The sequence below is a fragment of the Manacus vitellinus genome, unplaced genomic scaffold (genome assembly GCF_001715985.3).
Source record: "Manacus vitellinus isolate BGI_N305 unplaced genomic scaffold, ASM171598v3 scaffold_2_pilon, whole genome shotgun sequence".
Lineage (NCBI taxonomy): Eukaryota > Metazoa > Chordata > Aves > Passeriformes > Pipridae > Manacus > Manacus vitellinus.
Genome location: NW_021940208.1, coordinates 28454513 through 28476511, shown reverse-complemented (window position 1 = coordinate 28476511; position 21999 = coordinate 28454513). Strand labels below are relative to the sequence as shown.

General features: G+C 36.3%; 1 protein-coding gene across 1 annotated transcript in view; it reads right to left on the bottom strand.

Moving 5' to 3' along the window:
* Positions 1-5160: 5160 nt before the first annotated feature.
* AKAP11 (A-kinase anchoring protein 11) overlaps positions 5161-21999 on the bottom strand; it is a 43325-nt gene continuing 26486 nt past the window's right edge. Inside the window, exons 9-13 of the mRNA XM_025894997.2 lie at positions 20643-20798; positions 17396-17479; positions 16596-16642; positions 13995-14155; positions 5161-9370 (exon numbers count right to left, since the gene is read on the bottom strand). Of these exons, the coding sequence (XP_025750782.1) occupies positions 9224-9370; positions 13995-14155; positions 16596-16642; positions 17396-17479; positions 20643-20798 (595 nt within the window). The 3' untranslated portion in view covers positions 5161-9223. The remainder of the gene's footprint in view (positions 9371-13994; positions 14156-16595; positions 16643-17395; positions 17480-20642; positions 20799-21999) is intronic.

Below are 21999 nucleotides of genomic sequence, written 5' to 3'. Positions count from 1 at the left end.
ATCCTTATGACTCCTCACAGAAAGGTTTCCAAAACAGTCAAGTACTTGGAAAGACAGGTCCCCCCACAGGCAGGGCACTAGACCAGGTTGCTCAGGGCCCTGTCCAATCCAGCCTTGGACAACTCCAGGGATGGAGCAACCACAAATTCTTTGGGCAACCTGTTCAAGTGCCTTAGCACCCTCACAGTAAAGAATTTCTTCTGAATATCTAAACTAAATCTCTCCTCTTTCAGTTAAAAGTCATTCCTTACTGTCCTATCACTACATGCCCTGCTAAAAAGTGCCACTTCCAGCTCTCTTGTAGCTCCCTTTAGGTACTGGGAGGCTGTTGTAAGGTCTCCCTGAAGCCTTCTCTTTTCCAGATTGAACAGCCCCAGCTCTCTCAGCTTGTCTTTATAGGAGAGGTGCTCCAGCCCTCTGACCATCTTTGTGGCCTCCTCTGCACCTGCTCCAGCAGGTCCACATCCTTCTTGTGTTGGAAGCCCCAGAGCTAAACTTACGATGTGATTAACTTCCAAACTGTGAAGGCTTTTCCACATGCAAGCAGTTTGGGACAGTCTTTGAATGATTTCCGGATTTGCCTGAAAAGGCTCACAATTTTTGAGCCTTATTAAAGGAAAGTATCTGAAATTGTAAAATATTTGTTTGATTTATTTGGGAGAGTAAGAAAAATGATAACTATTGTGGGATTTGGCAACTACAAGAAGCATTCCTCTTTGTTAATGTTCCAAACTCTCCAGAAAAGCCCAGGAGCATTGTTCCACCTTACAGAGAGGGACACACAAGAGTGCTTGAAGGGCACAGGTCTTGCCTCAGGTAAAGCAAGGCTTCAGCAGAGGTAGGTATCAAAACCAGGTTCACAAGCAAACTGAAAATAAAGCCCTTCAAGTCTCATATATATTGTCTCCTCTGACACAATCTGTTAGGCTTATTTTTATCAGCCATATGACTAGTCCTGTTCAGTGACAATTCACTGTACACATTTCAACAGAAAGAAAGAGGCTGAGCAGCAGAGGGCTGTTTACCCTCTCTTGGCTGCAATGCTCCTGTCCAGACCGACTCTTTCTAACAGAGATTTCACCTTTTTTGATGGTATCAAACCTTCTTCAGGGTCAATGAAAGGTCTGGAGCATAGGACCTGAGACTGGGAGACCTTTTAGAAACAGAGAGTAGTATCAAAGCCAAATCAGGAAAGCAAAACACAGGAATTCCAGGGAATAGGTGCCAAGGGATACCATGTGAAGTCAGTGCAATCCACAACCCTTGCTGAAAGTTACTAGAATGAGAGGGTGGACTAGTTAAAAAGTCCCACCCAATAAGGACACTACAATCAAAAAGAAAGAAAGGCTTTGCAACCTTTACTCTTCTCAACATTCCAAGACTGTAGAAACCGCAAATTTAAAAACAGATATTGAATTTAGGACATGACTGTGCTTGAACACTGGACTTGCAAACAGAAGACAATTGGTAAGAAATTAATTTCGGTTCAAATTAAGTGAGCTGCCAGGGTCAAGACTGTATTATGACCACAGTGCATTCTCTTTCTTTTTCTTCTTGTTAATGAGATACAATTACATGAGCTTTAGCTTTGTACTTTTAGGCTAGTTATTGAAAAAAGGTTCATATTTTAAAAAAGAGAATTGAAAATGAACGTTGGAAACAACCAATGCTCCCATTGCTGCCATGTAAACAGATTAATGGTTATTTCCCTAATTAATCTAAATCGCTCATCCTGTGTAATTTCAATGACTGCAGCAAGGTTGACTTTTTTATGTACTTAAATTTTCTCTTAACAGTTGTGGCTAGCTAATACCTGGAGAAAAATAAAGTCAAATTTTAAACATGCTGACTACAAGCTGGGCATATACCATAAACAGTGGCATTCCAACACTTGCATAAGGAGAAAAAAAATCTCACAAAATAATTTTAAACAAAATTTACCAAATTCTCCAAAACCATGTCTTTAGGAGCCTCTCAGAAGCACTTTGATCATACTGATGAGGGTCCTCCAGACTCCTTGCAGAATTTGCAACACCCACCTCTTTATTTTCTCAGGCAGTCACAGGGAAAGAGGTTTTGTTGAAGATGCCAGCATGTACTAGGCTTGTCAGGATCTCAGGCTTAACCCTGCGATGACTGACTCCTTAGGATATAATCTTCATATCATGGTTTACAGCAATAAACTACGACACGAGTTCTGAACCTCCTTAGCTAAAAGAATGAAAGATGTGTATGATCTGTTACCACAGAAATATTAGCTAAGCATCTCACAGTCCTGTAACAGTTAACTTGGATGCTCTCCTACGCCCAGTGCTTTTTAAATCCGATGGATTTAGCTGTGAACTCTTCTCTGATACACAGTGCATAACATACTGTAATGAGTTCAACAGGACAGCTGAGTACTACCATTTCTCTTGACATAATTTCTCTAAACGACTACATTCTGATGAGCTGCTTTTACAGTTTGGTTTCCACAGAGCCATATTCTAATCTCCTAGACAAACATTCTGCATCTCCTCTAAATCTACAACTTCCAGCATGAAGAGATGGTTCTTCATTGTATATCTGTCCATATTCTTGGCATCTTTGTAGCATCCTGAATATTATGTCTGATTTTGTGTTGTTAATCTGCTGCAGCATCTGTTCAGAGCACAATACTATGGGGCAATAATTAAGCAAACACAACCTTCTCAGAAACACAGACTGTTTGTTATTAAAGGTTACTATCTATTTAAATTGTGACCTGATGCAACTGGGTGAGACAAGTGGGATTTTGCCAGCTTTCAAAAGGAAATAGAGCTTTGAGCTGTGCCCTGTGTCCAGAAGCTGCTGTTAACACAGCACACTGCACATACATCTGCACAAATTACGCAGTATGTTGGAGTTACATTATACTTCAGTATCAGCTTAAAAGTTACTTTCAGATCAGCATAAAATCCAAGAGTTTTGCAAGCAATAAGTTGGGTTCCAAACCAAAGCAACCACAGATTACTTTCCTACAGGAGTGAAGAACTCAGCCAAAAGCAAGCTTAGCTCTTCTTCACTGCTTGATGATCTCTGGTAGGCAAGCCTTATTCCATAGCCTCACAGCTAAGAAGACTCCCCTTGCTGGTTTTTAACCACTTCCACGAGCCAAGAATGAGAAGGCCAGAAGTCACATCAGGACAACAGTGTAGGGTCAAAAAAGAAGCCAAAGACAATAGCTGTACTACAAGACTGGACAAGGGTCAGAAAAAAATTAGAAATAAGAAATAGCCACAAGGAAAGTATAGGAAGAAACTCAGAAGTTAAATGAGGTGGAGGTTGTACAAAATAGGACATTGGCAATAAGTGGACTACAGGGCAGATGGCAGAAAAAAGTATCACACTACTACACCCTTTCTTTTCTCTATATTCATCTTATTCCTGGTTGAAGCACTGGATTTTCAAGAAACCAGGTCAAATGAGTTGTACAAGTGTTTCCTTTTGCCCATTCTGAATTAAAAACAAACAAACTCAAATAAATGGACAGAAAGCTCCCTCACAGTCCTAGAAGCAGCAGCAACTTTTGAAGGGATAAAGGCAATGCAGACTGTATGTTTTGACTACATGAAGGCCCCAATTCCAGTCTTTGCAATTTCTGTGGAAAGGTGTTGTGCAGGCATGGACTAGATATCCAGTACCTTGACCACAGACGTGGTCTCATGTTCATCACTGTTAGTTCCCTTGTCTCAAGCAGTCACATGCTTCGTGGTTTGCCTTAACAGCAGGGGAAAGAGACAGCATTTGATTCATATGCTGCTCTATAACCAGTAAGGTCAGTGCTCTGGGTACATTTCTTCAGCCTTGGCATGACTCACTTTCCATAGCCACCTTCCAATCGGAGGCTCAGAGCAGTAGCCAACATGGAATTCAGTCACACCAGAAGCTCAGGCTAGGGAGCAAGAGGAAGGTCCGAGCAATAGCAGCAGGAGATGGAGGAGCACACATGTTGGGCAAAGACTATGGACTAGCTGGAGACTTAACTCTCAATTTAATACACCAAGGTTAAACAAAGTGCATGGATACTGTTCTGTGGTTGAATAAAGCCAGCCAGAACCAGACTGCTGAATGAAAGAAAAATAAAGTCCAGGCAGGAAGAGAAAAGCTCAGATTTATCTTCCACATGAATATCCTCTTCTTTCCCTTTACGAAAATGTTTATTTTCTTTGTTCCCAAACTTGCTACTTGTCTTTTTTTGGCGGTGCAATATTTGAAGAGTAAGTTAATTATTTACTTGCCTCAATTAACATATATTTTCTATGTGATTAACCATGAGGCATTACCCAAACAAAAAAATCTTTGGAACAGACACGGTAATGAAACAAAACAACGCTCCTTTGGGAAGCAATCTCCAAATACTACAGAAACCTCCTTTAAACAAGCATTGCAAAAAATAATCACGGACAGTTGCTCATGCTTACTGTTTTTAAAATAACTTCAGCAAAAATTTCCTAGTTCTTGACATGAAACCCAGCTGAGATTAGTAGATTCACAACTTACACATCAAAAGGCATTACGACAGCTATCTGCAACATCAGTACTTCTAAACCTTAGAACTGGTACCTGTGCGTACCATCATGTCTGCTCAGCATTACTGTTTTGGGGTGCTTGACAATATGCTGTTTGGTACATTTCAACAGATACCAAACATCTGAGGATTTTGAAGAAGCCTATGAAACTTCATTTCACACATTTTCATTAGCAGTGTATTCTTTCATTTGTCCATCTAAAGCTGGGTTCTAAACCAATTCCCCAAATACTGTACAAGGTGCCAAAGTCCAACCTCCGTCTACACAGAAATATCAAGGCAACCTTCTTAACGTAGCTTCCAGGCAAGATGAGGCTGAGGTAGACCAGTTATTATATCCTACGTGTGTTGAGATTAGAGTCCATGTGACACTTTACTGCATGTAAGAAGAATGATGGGTTTACCTTTCAATCCAAAGACAGGAGAACAGCAGTCTCACTTCCTGCCAGACACCAATTTATTTCTTTAAGAAGTATGCCATCTACTGATACATTATTACTATACCATTCTTCAAAGGACTTTACACAACCACTGACCAAGACCAGTCTTAGCTGTGCTAGTTGAAAAGAAAAATAATATTTCATGAACTTACAAGAAACGACAGCACTCTCTAAGCCAGTGAAATGTGTTTTATTTTAAGCCACTGCTAAAACAAGGACAAATTTAGTGCAACCTGGAGTTCATAATCTGAAAACTGAATATAGTTAAATTACTGAAATGGCAAAACTTGTCAGCATTATACAGTACAAGACCTTCATATTCATTGAGTACAGTTACATAAACACTTATAGTTATATAAACTGCTTTTGGTATACAACTGCATCACTAACTGGGCTGTGAATTACTGTAACACTGCACATATAAGCAGCAGTTCCAGCAAATTATAATAAACTTTAGTATTAAATACTATTCAGACATTAAAACAGAACAAAGGCCCTCTAAAACTACAACTCCAGCTATACAACAGGAATGTACAAAGATGGTGCAAAATAAAGTGACTACAGTGGCTGGGCTCTGTACTTGCCACTTCAGAGCTCAAGTACAGTAAATGCTTGACAGCAGAGGTTCTTGCTGAAAAGCCAGAATTCTTACACTAAAAATCATTCCTGAATCTCGTATTTTCATTTGCTAATCAACTGTCTAAAACTACAGGGGTTTACGCTGGTGACCATGTTCACTATTTATTGTGTTCCCATCTCCAACAATATGTGGCTGTTCATCAAAAAGGTCCCAGACAAAGTTACATTGGAAAATGTAACATTTAAAATCTGATACCATTCTTGAGAGACCTAATTAGTCTCGGAATGTGGATTGCTGGGTTTTTGGGTTTTGGTCGGCTTTTTTCTAAAAAGCTCACACAATCTTTTAAAACCCAAGAACAAAGATACTACAGAAACTGCATTCAAGTACACCGTCTGAGCTACATTTTCACATCCTTATTATGTGACAGCAAATCCTCTTTAATTTTAGCATATGAGTTTGAGTGTTTTTTGATTTTAAGGCTCTATGCATACTTCTTTTTTATTTATGCACCCCATTCTGAATGTTTAAACTTGTTTTAAATATGGACAACTTTTAATTGTTAATTTATAGAGGGACTATTTTCAAAGTGCTCTTTTCCACAGAATCTAACAAAGCATCCCAACACTTCATAAATACATTTGGTGTTCTGAGAAATGGAAGTGTTTGGGTGATTTCTGAAACAATAACATCATTGGATATACTTTCCTCAACTTAAAAATTAAATTACCAGGGCTTCCCGTACAGAAAAAATGTAAGATGAAATAAACTCTACCTTTTTATGTTTGTTTACAAAGCAGAGTTGTCTGCTTTAAATGGACCAGAATGTGGTCTTTCATGTTTTTACAGTTTTCACTTACACTTCTGTACCTGTGGTCAGGAGTTTTAGATAAACTCAGCAAGCATCATTTAAGACTCTCATTAGCAAAGAACAGCTTTCTCACTAATATGGCAGACAGCATCAGTTAGATATAGTCAGAGTAAGGTTTTCCAAAGATTATTAAAATTATTAAATTATAATAATTTTGCCAGGCTAGTTTAATGCTTTCCTAATTTCATACTCAAGGAGAAAAGTCAAGTCACTCAGAACAAACTTAAAACAATTTGTACAGAAAATGGTACAGAAAACAATTTGCTTGTTTCCAGTAAAAATGAAGTATTTTACAACATTTTTCTCATGTAAATTTGGAAACTATGCTACTTTCCTCAGAGGCTAATATAACAAGTTGTTCCTAAATATAACACCAATTAATAGTTACATAAATATTTGATCCAGTCTGAAAACAAGATTCCATTTATAAAAATAATTTTTAGTGCAACTATTGTCCGTTAAACTTTCTGAATAGCTGTAAGCTTTGGGAATCACACAATTTTCTGCCTTTCTCCACAGAAGTAACTAGAAAGAAAAAACACCAACTTTATAAAATCCAACATACTGAATAAATCAGTTAAAAAATGGTTGTTCCTGTGGTGTTGTTTAGCTGGTTGTGTTTTGTTGCGTGTTTTTTTTTTTTCCAAGAGTACAGCTTTGTACATTCACAATACCTTCAATATCTTTCTCAATTTGGACGTGTACAGAAACATTTTACTATTACTACTGTATCCTCATATCCTGAAATTCCACTTGGTGAGCAAAACTTACTCCTGAGGCATTGCTTTTAGTATTTTATTTTTTTGGTATTTCAATTTTGTAAGTAAATTTGTACTAGGGAAGATGTTGCAGCCAAAGAATGGTTTCAAATTTTTGTCTAAAACAACACTGAGAGTCAACCTTAAAAAAAAAGAAAGGAGTATGGGGATGGAGGAGGAAAAAAAATCCAGATAACTTTTGTACAATTCTTAAAAAATATTTGCTACTAGGCCCATCCTCCAAACACAGGAATTAAGATAACTTTACCTACCCTACTTTGGGCTCTAAAGAAAAATCATTCCTGACACCTGGCATTACATTACCTGTAACAAAAGACCCTGAAGTAGTTGTTGGTCTTTTTGTCACATGGCATACACAGATTTTTCTATCAGTGAAATGATATGCAAAGTGAGGTAATAAAACTATGAGCGTAACAGAATTTTAATTTAGTGGCAAAAGTTTGCATTTAAAGTTCGTATTGGTGAGATCTCATACACAAACAGATATACATACATACATACCTGTGTATGCACACGTGTGTACACACATATGTGCACATAAAAAACATTCAAAATCTTTAGTTCTGTGAGAGAGGCAGAATTCCAGATGACAAATGAGGACAAAAACAAACCAGATCTCTAAAAACAGGGTAGTGTAATGCCCTCCTGAAACACAAAGACATTACAAGGAGTGTGCTCTTGAGTTTACCAGTGTGACACCTCATAGTAATTCATGGGGTAGGAGAAATCAGAATTGTACATACACCATTCAAATTCAGGAATAGATTTAGAGACCATCTCTCTCTCCTTGTTTGGGATAACAAACTTGTGCATCATATCAACAGTCTATTTTCCTGTGAAAAAGCCTTAAAGAGTTTTTTTGTTCATCCAAAATAAGTAAGGCTCTATGATACTTTTGTAGGTTTCATGTGGCAACCTTGTAATTACCAGCACGTGTCTTTTTCTCTCAAAGGATATATAAAAAAACAAAACCCAAAAAACATTTTCAAACTACGGAGTATGTAAAGGTCCAGATTTCCCTTCAGACAGAAAGGCAAGTCAGCAGCACTGGTGAGAAACCTGATGAGACTGCTAAAAACATTTGATTAAAAGTCCCTTTAAAAAAAATTCAGTGAAGGTAGTTAACAAAAATGAAAAATCCATTTGCAAGAAATTTCCCCTTTACGTTTTAATTAGCTTTCTTTGCTAAATGCTTATGTGCTCACTGAGTAACAAAACTGTCTTTATTACTGAAAATTCATATGTGACTGCTAAGAAACAAAGAATTAAAACTAGTCAAAAAGACAGCCAAAATCCTCATAAATTTCTATCTGCTACTTTTACCACATCTGTGTGAGAGACTAAAGTACAAATTCTTTGACATAGAATTACTGTCATAGAAGTATCTGCATACAAAAAGCGTCAGTAAAAAATTTAGCATTTTAAATTTGATTGGAAAGCTGCAGGAAATCTTGCTGAAGAATTATGCACGAAATTATGTTTAACTACTCACTCTGCCCTTCTACTAGAATTTATCAGCTCTATGGTGCTCTTGGGCACGTAAGGCCTGGCCAAGATTGGTAATGTTTTCCATTGTCTAGAGCACAGTATTCCAGAACAGATCCTTGCAGAAATCAGTGCTCTTAGTCACACTGTGAATATAGCACATACAGGAGTGGAAAAAGGAGCTATCCTGGCACAGTGGGAATCCTAAATATCATGCCTGAGACTGCCTCCTCTGAACTACTATCATAGACAAGGGATACTTTCATAAATATTTCAATGGTCTGAACACAGCAGTAAATACAAGTTATGCGTGAGTGGACAATACCGATTACAGACTGAATAAACATACCATGTGCACAGTATCACAAAGCACAGCACAGCTATTTTGACTTTCACCTCAAAGTCTTTTAATTGCTGACTATTACTTAAACATTCACTAGTTGAATTTTAGTTTACATATCTGTGTTCTTTCTATCTCCTTTCAAAAGAGGAATGAAGGATGTTGCATCTTTGGATTTTTCAGATATTTTCCAGAAGCCAACCAACAAAAGACTTATTTAGAGCTTGCTCTCCATCAGATGCCTTCTCTATCATTTCACAATATTTCAGCACTGCTTGCAAGAGATCTCCAACTTTCCAATCTCTTTCTTGCAGTCTTCTGGAAAGCTGAAGGGGAGACAGAGCAACACAAAACAAAATATTTTGACTGGGACATCCTGATGAACAGTTACAGAAGTTATTCTTGAAACATTAGGTCATAAGAGATCAGTTGTAATGAGTTAATCTTTATCCCCGCATCTATAAAAACAAAAACTTCCGCAAGAACCAGGCACTTCTCTTTAGGGTAGTTTTCACAAAACTTTCTTCTGGAGGGAGCAACATTTTCAAATTATGTGGTGCCACAGGTATGAGGGCTGTGGTTCATCAAGACTGCAGAAAACAGGAAATTCTGAACACAAGATTAAGACGCTGCCACCCCTCCCATGCCAATAATGCACATATAAAAAGACAAAACTCAGTCTTAATAGAAGGATGTGGATTTTCCTTTCACAACATATAGTGTGGTTCGGATGGCACAGACGCTACCCTAAATGAAAACAGTGTCTTCACAGTTGGGAAATTATAACATCTTGGGGAAGAGGAAAGGTGACAATTAAGTTAAACTACCATTCAGGAGCAGAGATCAGTGTAACTGAAAACATTTTTTTTTTGCCCAGGGTCCAAGCAAAAAAATCTTCCATTGCTTATGTGACAAGCTCAACTATGTATGTAAGAAAGCCTACCCTAAGGGAAGAATGAATTTGCCAGTTTGCCTAGGAGTAAAAAAACCAAACAACTTCTAGTTAAAACAAAAAACAAAACAAAACAAAAAAATCAAAAAATCAAAACACCTAACACCCACACAAACAAACTTTATTCTCTGTAGCTTTCTGGACACCTGTCAATGCTGCATTTAGTAAACACAGTTTAAACGCTCTACTTACTCTTTGGAACTGTAGATTTTTATGGTCTTTTATAGTCCCTACCATGATATTCTATATATTAAGTTTAAAGAAAGTTATAAACAGTGTTTAGAGAATTATCTTTCACAGCTTTGAAATTAAAAAATCGTAAAGTTTCTACTATGAGACCTGTCAGATCGCAATATAAAATTCTATTAAAAATGCAAAGGAAGACAATCTTTCCCTGTTTCTTCATCTAGATGATGTTCCACCTGCAAGAAGGCAGGTGATGGAACTGATGGAAAGAATGTGGGCATAAAGACATGTATAAAACAATTAACTTCTTGAGTAAACAATTGACTTGAACAAGTAAAAAAAGATCCTCTCTAATACTGAGCACAATTTATTCTGAAACCTTGAAACTTTTTTGCAGTGGAAAAAAAGAAGACATCTTCTCTACAAAAAAAGAGCCTGAAATCTGTAGCTGTTTCTGTGAATTTTAAAGGAGAGCACAGGAAATAAGAGTTTTATAGTCTAAAACATGCAATTTTGTAAATTATGTTTGTTGGTTTATAAAATAATGGTCATTTTTCTTTCCTCTGCCAGAGGAAAATTTGGCTAATGTCCAAATATCTACTTCAGCAAATACATTATAAAACTTTTGTCCAAAGAAGATTCCACCATGGTAAAACTAAAGAAATGGCACCTAAATTTTAATTTAGAGTTCAAAAATTAATCTCACTCTTTCTTTAGATGAATAATCTGTTTCTTACTGTTGGACAACTGAAATATTAAAGTTTACTCAAAACAGGAATCTTAAAAGGTAAGGTCTGAATGAAAACTGAATATACATGTTTTTTTTCAATCCAGGCACTTGCATATCCACATTGCCAGGCTTCTCAAAGAAGTCAAGAACCATCTACTCTAATTTGCTGGTTTCTTGTTATCGTTCATAACAAATATATTTTGTTTCATACATAGGTATTTAACTTCTTTCTGCTTTGCTGAGCATAACATGTACCCTTAAGTAAGAGTTCATACCAAGATGCAGCAAGTAATACCTTGCCTGATACATGCCAGGAGTATTTTTGCCTTTTATACAGTCACATCACGCCAGTGGTTCGTTACCCTGCTGTGACCAGCCTTTTCTCCCTTCCAGAACTCACCAACTGCTTATATTGAAAATTACTGTTTTCAGTGTAATCTAAAGCCCGGGTTCATTCCCCACATAACTGAGGTAACTTCCCAAGGTACCCATGAGCTGCCCCAAAGCCCACAGCTGGCCAGGGACCAGCACATCGGGGGCTGGTTTCGTTTCCTGCTGGGCTGCAGCGCCCTCTGCAGGTGCTTGCTCTGCTTTACAAGAGACAGAACTCGGAAAGACTGTTTTTAACTTAAAACCCCTCAGTCTGGGTCAGAGATCATTCCAATTGGGAAATGGGATGGAATAAAAAACAGGTAATCCTTCCCTGTCCCCGGGGAGGGAAACAGGATTTCAATTTCTTTTAACATAACTGAATCTGGAGAGCTAAAAATAGTCTATAAAATTAAGTGAAACAATTAACTACCATAGCATTTTCAGGACTGCATGACTACAGCCTGCTGTACAGCCTGCCTGAAGGTCTTACGCCTTATCTTCAGGTGTCAACTCAGTATCAATTTATGACTGAAGTGTCAAGTAGGAAAATATTATCATTTTTTAGAAGTGCATACATAACAGACACTACTGTTTTCCAGAGTGCTCTTCTCAGTATATTCTCTTATTAAGGCAGCTGGAGTGATGCTCAGACACAGAGCCAACTAATAATACATTTCCTGTGTGTCTTTCAGCATTGGTTCAAATCATAGCATCACAACTTTGAAACCTATTAACTCAGAGCTGGCAGAAGAATGAAACACTTGAGGGAAAATTAAAAAAATAGGCACCAACCATCTACTTTGTGGCTTATGTATCATGTTGCAGTGTAAGACACAGGTCTCTCACACACACAAAATAAAATTAACACTTGTGGGTCCTACTACTATCCTGCCTGAATATTTGCATACAACACTGCATACAACAAGCATGAAATAGATAAACAGATCTTCAAAAGATGGCAAAAAAACTCATGAGGTAAGAAAGATCGTAATCCCAACTCAGTCTCGTCAAAAAAACTTCAGGGAACGCTGGGCCAGGCATGTCAGAACAGAAAAAGTGAAGAATTTCCTTTTTTGTGTTAAGGCACTTATAAACCATAACAGAGAAGAACATATAAATGTAAGGATTAAAACAAACAATTTCAAATACATAAAAATGGAGAAAAGTATTCTCAAACTGCGTTCTAGTTTATGAAAGCATGAAGTCCACTCTAAGTGTCAGAACTACCGTACAACAAAGCATATTCCTGAAATAGTTCTAAATCAAACATACCAAGCTCCAGAGAAAGGAGTATAGGGGATATATTTCTACATGCCCAAAAAACATTTCCTAATTTTCTGGGTTCTTTCAAATAAAAACTTCCTAATCTCAAATCAAACACACATACCACACAGTTACACAGGCAAAAAAACCATCCTCAAATCGTCACTGTCTCTGTGGGCCAGAAAGGGAAAAGCCAGTCTCAGGAAATTTCAGACCAGGTATGATCTTGACTGGCCACTAGATACCTTTCACACTCTTAAGTCTACAGTAACTAAGCACCATAGGTGCACGTATCCATCTAAGTTTGGGAGTCTGTTTTGTCATACTGACTTCTACTTCCGAGTCACTCCCCTTTTCTCCTGAAATGATGATGTGAGCTTTGGAAAGCACCAAGCTGAAGACTCAATACTAAATTTCAGAAGTGAGAACAAGCTTTTCCTCCCTTAATATACTGATATGCACGTTAAGTTGGTTTTGCCGAGATCTTAATTATTAAAACCATACTAATGGCATCACATTAATGCTTTTTCATATTACCAGATCATAAAACATAAATCTTTGATAATTTATTGTTCTATGAACCTCACCATTAGAGACAATGCCTCTATATATATTAAGTTAGCCTTTCAATAGTCAGGTAATATTACAGTAATTCCTCGGTAGAAAATTAAAAATATATGCTGAATGTAATAAATTCCAGATTATCACATGCAGTTTGGTGTGCAGCCACAGAAGAATAACTGTGATGATTTTATGGGAATAAGTTCCTCTTATATGTTTGTGATGGAAATACTCAGGACAATATGCATACCAAAATATTGAGCCTTCCCAAAGAGACACAAATTGCTAAAGCCTAAGTTACGCTTTCTTTTGGGTCACATTAAATTTGATCTATAAAACCAAAATTAAGTTACCTAAGACCAAAGCAATCTTATTGAGCCTTCTTTCTTAATAGCTTTGGTTTCAGTTGCTTACAGAATAAAGACATACTTAATATATTAACTCAGAAACTAAATTTTTTTCTAACAATAAAACATGTCTTTGCTAGCAAAAAAAACCCCTAGGCAGAACATATTAAGTGATAAATTAATTTGCATGACCAAGTTCTCACAAAGATTCAATTTATAGACAAGTAAACACTAAGTTAAAAAATGCTTGAAAAAATACAATTTTCACCAAATTTTGTTTTTTCAAATAAAAATGCTGTAATTGTATCCTTTTTTGAGTAAACCACTGGTGAAACAAGCTAACTCAGCTTTGATAATACTGGTTTACGTATGGTATATATACACAGCCTAACCAGGCTGCTCCATTTTGATCTCTCAGGATTTAAATGATTTTCCTCAACAGTGAATAGCAAATGAAGTAGTAGCGGCTGGTGTACCAGCCAACGGAAGTCCAGATAATCCTTTCCCTTTCCCACCACCCATCAAACCTGAATACTCACAAAGACAAATTCCCTTGAGGCAGTGTCACGGAAGTGAAGATCAGAAACCTCCGTTTCAGAAGCTGCCAGCCACTGGAGCACTGCTCTGAGCTGTGGGTCCACTAGATTTCGTTCCAGATCAATATTCGCTATTGATAAAGTCTTTCGGATTTGCTCCAAACCTAACGGTTAAAAATAAAATCATTAAATCTGTAGCTTTGTTTCAAAAAATCTCTGTAGTTCACTGTTTATAGACTCTACTATCTTAAAAATCTCAATTTAGTACACACAGATAATACGGAAGAAAAAAACCATGCTGGTCTGAAGTGTTCCAGTACTTTCACATAACGAAGTACTGTTTATCCCATTTACAACTGTGTGCAAACATAGCTGAGTATTACAAGATATCTAAACTATAATGTATATTCCAAATGACAAGGAATTTAACACAGCCTTTTACAAACTAAACAGCAATGGTTCTCACATGGTCCATCAGTTACTTACATTTCCAGTTGCTATTTTTTGTCATGCCTAAAAAGTGTATATTTCAGAATTCTTTCCCGTACTGGTCAGACTGCCTCTGAGTTTTTCCAAAATATACTGATGGTTTTACTGAGGCACGTTCAATTTTTCAACACCTTTTTATATCTTAAGTTCCAAAAATTAACACAGTATTAACACAGGAGGAGTAGCTGTGCTAGGAACACTTATGAACTACAGCATTGTTATCCTTTGTTACCACACTGAGTTGCTGTATCCAGCTACCAGAGAGTGATCCTTTGTCACACTCTCAGAAACAACTAAGCATGTACATAGCGCTCTCCAAGTTATTCTTGAAGTCTCTACTTTCAGACTACTGAACTTGACTCTCTAGAAGAATGGGACATATTTGCAACAAAAACATACATTCATGTTCAGTTTACTGCCATCTCACTACTCTTCCAATCAAGGTTATGAAAATTGCGGTACATAAGGCTCAATTCCCAAATGGCAAAGTCAAGCAAGTTGAAACAGATTCCCTCGGAAAGTAAAAGAGAGATAAAATTAACTAGTGGAACTGTCAAATCGAAGTGTGTTTGTAGTGGATAAAGGAAAGAACCAATCATTAAAAAAAATAATTATGACACTTAGTGGATGGAAAGCATTGTGGTAATGTATTGCTGGGAAATTTTGGTATGTTTTTTACTTTTATAAAATAGATGTACATTTGGTAATAACAAGGCTTTGTTTCAAATTCTTTGGTGAACAAGATACAGTCACCTTAGAAAAAGCCAGACATTTTCAGGTATGACACAAACAGAACTTCCAAACGTACAAGAAAACAAACGTTTTCTACCTAGCACACTATTTAAATGGTCCTACAACGACAGTAACAGAAAGAGCTTTTGCAAAACAGTAGTGAGATGGTGAAGAGATTAAGCTAGAAAAATTTCACTAGAATACAGATCAGCCTGTTGCACTATAGAGAGTAGGTGACACCTAAACTGTGTAAATGAAAAAAACCAAGTACTATTCTAATGGAGCAATTTGAATATTTGAGATGTTGAAACTCTTTAAAGCTGAGACCAAAAGAAAGCAATGGTATATTGATAAACTAGATTAAACCTACAGAACAGATTTTAATTATAATTATTCTGAGGTAAAACGCTCAATAATTTAATTTTATTTTATTATAACCCTACAGTCACATCCGATTTAATAAAATTAAGATATGTTGTTCATTTATATACATTTTTCCAGGAGCTTTAAAGGAGGGGAAAAAACACAACAAAAATAAAAACAAACAAACAACCCCACAAAACCCCACACATCTTTCTGCTTACATCAAGACTATTTGAATATGTGCAACATGGTCAAATATCCTCTGTAAGCAAGTAGGAGAAGTTTCTTGAAATGCTTATTTCATCTTCAGAAAATACCCAATACAAAGAAGAGCTCTATTACAACTTGCTCTAATATCAGCTCATTTTAAAACCCCACTCATACACTGTGTATTCATGTATTCATGCAAGCTGTTTTCATGTGAGTTAACAACCTTTGGCAATCAGACTGGAACCAGAGCACAGAGATCTTCAAGCCACAAAGCTGTAACAAGATTCTGGACAAACTCCATTTTATACTTCACTAAGAAGAAAGAGAATATAGCAAAGGCATCGAATTCAAGTTTTTTCATTGTTTCCCATGACTCTCTTCCAAGGTTAATGTGTCCAGTCTGAATAACTTCTTCAGCATCTCGAACACAGCCATGCAGATGATTCCCACGGCTCCTTTATTTTAAAAACTAGTTACACTTCTTTTAAAAAGTTTTTTTAAAGAGAAGTTATTCTATGCGTATAAATTTATGTTTTCAACAAGCTGATCAGAGTTCCCTACCTTATGTTATTAAGCTCATGTGAACATCAGAAACTAGCATTTTCCAAAGGCTGTAAATTTCAATGCATTAAGAGGTGTATGTAGGGTATTAATCTACGAATACATTCTGACACTTGGCTGACATCCATTATGATGAATAGGGGTAATAGGGTTGTCACCTTGTTTTGCAGACTACAAAAGCAAAGAATAAAATAACTAACGTAGAGTGCACAGGACAAGAACAGTACTATATGCTGGAACTGACATTACCTTCTACAGCATCCTTGGAATCTTCATCTTTATCTTCTGTTCCATCACTGTATTTAAAAAAAAAAACCAAACAAAAATACAAATACAATCCAATATATGCACAATAAATGTAGTAAATCCTAAGACTGTATGAAGGTTAAAGGACAGGAAGATCATAAAAGAAATAAGGAGTGATCATGAAAAGAAGCTTTGCTTCTCAAACCATTCCATGATGGAAACAGATTTATCATCTACTTCACACTTAAAAAAATGAGAAGAGAGAAACAAGAGAAGGGTGTTAAAAAGGATTGTAACATGAAGATATTTAAAAATAAGAACTAAACATTGATTTTAATAGTTTTGCTTCATATGTGAAAAAGTTGAACCATCTTATGTCACAGTTATGAATAGTTATAGGTTACTTAAAGCTGTAAGTCGTAAGTGTTCTATTAAAAATCAATTACTAAGCAATTTTGAAAGTTTACACAAACTAAATAATAAAAAAAAAGAAATCCTGTAGGAAGCAAGCTCTAGTTTGCATGAAAGAAAAGTATATCTAAAGACCTGTAAAACTGCAGGCAGGAACATGCAGAAAAGGGACCTTTCATTTTGCAAGCAGAACACATTCCTCAGTTTAGCACAGCAAAATTTAATCATTCAGGATGGATTAATTAATGAAAAAATCATATTGTGATTAAGCGACAAGAGTGTGAATAATGTATCAGCATAAAAAATGCACTGTATTTTTACTTTCCAAAATGATTATTTCATGCATTAATTATGAAGAACCCAGCTGGTTTATATTTCTCAACTCAACCAACCTGTCTGATGTTGGAAAGGATAAATTCTCCTCATACATATCCCCTTCTAAACCAAGACTGCTCCAGCTACTGCTGTTACCATTACTGCCAGGAGAAGAAGAGAACATGGCTGAACTAGAAAAGAACAATAGCTCAAACTAGAACCTTCATTTTCCTTACAACTGTTTTGTCAAGACATTAAATGCAAGAGCACCTAAACTTCCTAAACAGGTTTGCTGGAACAGAGTAAAAACCTGACTGTCAGTGCTACTCAGAGCAGCAATGTGCACAATACCGCAGAACTAGTAAGTTTCAGTACACAGATGAAAATATTAATTTGTACTCATTAATTTTCCAGATCAATGCTAGCAGGAATTCTGTCCTCAGGTCTAGCCATATTGCTCATCATTTATACAGGCTCAACAATTTCAAAATGATTACTCACAGAAATATGGATTACAACTGCAATATTTGCTTAAGGACTAGCTAAGAGTTAATAAAATTATGCATTGTGAAGACAACTGCACAATAAAACCCACTAATAATCTCCAGCAGCCTGATGAGAAGGAATTCCTAGAGTAAATAATTTGTTTTTTTCAATTCTGAATATTGTTCTGCAAGTGGAACTTTTAAAAATGGGGGAAGGGGTTATAAATCTGTGAAAACAATACTATAAAGATTACTTCACTCCCAGTTCATAAAAATACTCATTTATCCCATGACTACATTCAACCCGATGCAAAGAACTGAAAAAATGGAGCATGTCATCACACTCGTTAATTTTAGTCATTATAAATAGCTGAGTTTGTTAGGCCCATGATTATGTACAAGATTGAGCTACTCATATGATTAAATCTCTGTTCCTTAACTTCATACCTCCCCCAGAGCACGTCTGGAAGCCTTCCAAGAACAGGACTACCAGATATCCAGCATTCTTTGAGAAAGCTGGATTATCTACTATTGATAGTATGAGAAGTATATATGAAGTAACTCCAGAGAACAACTGCTGCAAGAACATGCTTTCTTCACCTAAGTTTTATGTGACTGTTGAAGCTCTTCTCCACTCATACCACTCAATGCAAATAGCAAAATAGTGGAAAGGAACACTTCAAGAGACTAATTTCTTTTTAAGAGTTTGCCGTTAACAGTATCACCTACACTGCTTTCCAGTATGCCTGTTTGGATCCTAATTTCAAAATTTTGTTTAAGGATGACAAATTAAAAGTCTTTAAAATAAAGTCCTGTAACCACAGAACAAGTAATAAACAGAAAAAGGCATTATAATGCTTCTATAATGGTTCATGCAGCTACTCAACATTAGCCAGCAGAAGAGCAAAAAGAAAAGCAAGAGGCTTCTGCTCTGAATTATAACTTAACCTGGATGCTCTGATGCATCCCCTGGAAAAGCAATGTCCATGCCTACACTTAAATGCTTAACAAAAAGCAGAAGATACAAGCACTCCCCTGCATAAGTAACTTTAACAAGTTCTCTAAAGAACATTCATTCAAATAGAACTGCCCATGGGAAGAGGTGAATTAACTCCTTGTTTTGCTTTGCTTGTGCCTGGCTTTTGCTTTACTTATTAAACCATCTTTGTCTCAACCCACGAGTTTTCTCATTTTTACTGTTCCAATTCCGTCCCCCATCCCAACTTGGGAGGAGCAAGTGACTGGCTATGTGGGCACTAGTAGCCAGCTGGGGTTAAACCACAACAATGGTGTTATTACAGAATCTTTTCTTATTACAGGTCTCCCCCTGGTATCTTTTTTACTCAGGGTAATAACCCCAGATCCTGTCATTTCCACCCGCTAAACCTCAGCAGCAGAAATGAACACACAGTCAGTTCTGTAAAATCAGCTGATCAAGTTGTCTATGTTAGTTTCTCCTGCCAACACCTCACTATCTGATTATGCCTCCCCTTCTGTGAGCTAATTTAGGTCATTCCTCTCTAAAGAGCCACAGATTTTATTCCAAGTTATATAAATTACCTTCTTTTCATTTATAACTATTTTGGGGATGATAAACAAATAACATATACAACATAGATATGGCAGGTCCAGCAATTTTTTTATCCTTTTTTTTCTCAGTATCCACTAACCTATATTTTATTCTCTATTTTTAACTGCAAATATGCTGAATATTCTTCCTCATATTTTGAATTTCATCATGTAAGCCTAACTCGTTTTCAATCATTCAACAGATTATGTTTTATTAAAGTAACTCTAATTTAATGTATTCTACAAAATAATTAAGTTCTATGAATGATAAATTATCCTAGTGGTTGGTTTAAATTATTTAGTTAAGCAAAACATGAAAAATATTGCAGAAAAATAATTAACTGAGCAGTTTCACTTTGGTACCAAATAACCTACTTGTATGTCACATAAGAAAGCACATCTCCCATACTTCCTTTAACCTCAGAGATGCTGGAAGTACTGACTAAAGAAAAAACCTCTCCCCCACTTCTGCTATTCTTCAACAGAAATGCTGGACTTTCTACAGTAATACAAGTGTGATATCAATCATAAAAAACTAAGTTTACTCATTCCTCATATATTCCTTATATAGAAGCTCGGGCCACAACTTGCAATATAATTCACCCTGGCAACAGGTAGAAATTGCAGATTTTAGAATTCCCATTTTAATATTTGTTAGCTATCAATCAGCCAGGGAAAGTGTAGTGAGAAGCTACTACCCTGAACAGGTAAGTTCCAACATCACACACCTGCAAGCCCATGGTTAGCAGCATATACATATTCCACCATTATCAGTTAGAGCAGTTTATAAATACCAGTACCAAAAAAGACAAAAACAGCTGTAAAAGCTCCTCATGCAAATTAAGCTAGTATTACTTATTTTCAAGAAAAAATGAATTTATATAAAATGCATTCTCTATGATTAAGTTTTAATATTTTAGAGCACAACTTACAAATGGTACTGTTAGATTGTATTTTACACAGGGCAGTTGTTTTTAAAATGCTTCCATCTTTTGCTAATACTTAAATTTTATAGGTACAGTTTTACTTGATGTGACTCCCTGACATCAATGACAATACACACTCCACATATTTTAAAATGTGAAGATTTATGGCCAACAACATTTTGTAAGAAAACAAAACCGTAATATTAGAGCCATATTTAATAAAAAAATCATTGTGTGCTGAAGACAAAATCTCTTCTCCCCCAAGCTCCATAAGAAAACCATTTGATGACAAGTTATTTGATGTCAAGATAACTGTTTCACTACACTAACATGTTTATAGTTACCTGTCACTGAGGTGAAGAAAACTGCTGCTCTCATCAGGATGTTCATCTTCAAAACTTAGATTGGACCAACTCCCAGTGCTATCATCACCAATACTAAGACTCATCTGCTGGCTAACAACAGATTCAACAGAGTGAAATCCTTCTCTTCCAACAGAGCTAAACAAAAGTTTAAGACAAAAACATCACTGCATTTCACGCTGATCTGTGTTAGTTCATTCAAAGCAATTTAACACCATTTCAGAGCTGTTAAATTCCAAAGAAAAAGAAAAAGAGGGGAATCTCTTAATTTGTACCCTATCCTCAACACAAGAAATGGAGTAACCAAATTAATCTGAAACATCAACAGGCTTAGGTCAGGGATTGCTATTTGGAATTCTTTCACTAAAATTCAAAAGGAGTGGCACAAATAATTCTCTCTTGTGGAAGATTATTGCTGTAAAGCACAGAAGGCATTGTAGCCTTGCAGACTGTGTATCGAGGTACACTTTTCAAGCAGAAGACTTACCATTTCTGAACTTGTTCACCATAGGACAAGTTTGGTTATTTTCCCCGGTCTGCTTTTGGTACAAGCAGCTAGGTGATCTGCTATTGAAGGCAAAATGCTTAAGTATGAGCTGGTGTCTAAAATGTTAGGATTCTAATTTTTAAAAAGGTTTTTCTGTAGAAAAAGATTTGTCTTCCTCCTTCAAGAAAGTGTAGCAATGCATGGCTTGTACAGAATTTTTCCCTCAGGAAATAAGTTTCATTTTTTTTATCCAGAAAACAATCAATCAAGCATAGTCCATAAAAGGTAGTCTCTAGAAGATACTTCAAAAAACTGATTTGAAGAAGTTTGAAGTCCTTACACAAAAAAAATTTACAAAATGAGAACATGCAGTTATGAACTAACTTTCATGGGCAAACTGTGATTATCTATATACATATGAAGCAAATATGCAGCTTGAACTGGAACCCACCAGGGTAGTACAAAGGTCATTTTTTCCCCATTTTTATTTACAGTTATATCAGCACTAGTAACAGTTCTCTACACCACACAAGGCAGTTTCTCAAGAAACATATGAATTACCTAGCACACATTAGATGACAATGTAAAAACATTTATAAATTTTGTCAGAGTAAAACTCTCATATCGCCTCCTTGTCACAAATTTACTAATAAAAAATATTTCTTTGAACCCTGTGTTTTGTTGTTGGCATATTCTAACTAGAATTTTTAAATGAAGTGTATATATATACCTTGATACTGTAGGTATAGAAAAACATCACCACATGACTACTTTCCTTTTGTCACACATTGAGTAAGGACTCAACTGTGTTGCGTATGAGCACTTTTATGCTGTTAGTATGTATGTGTTTCA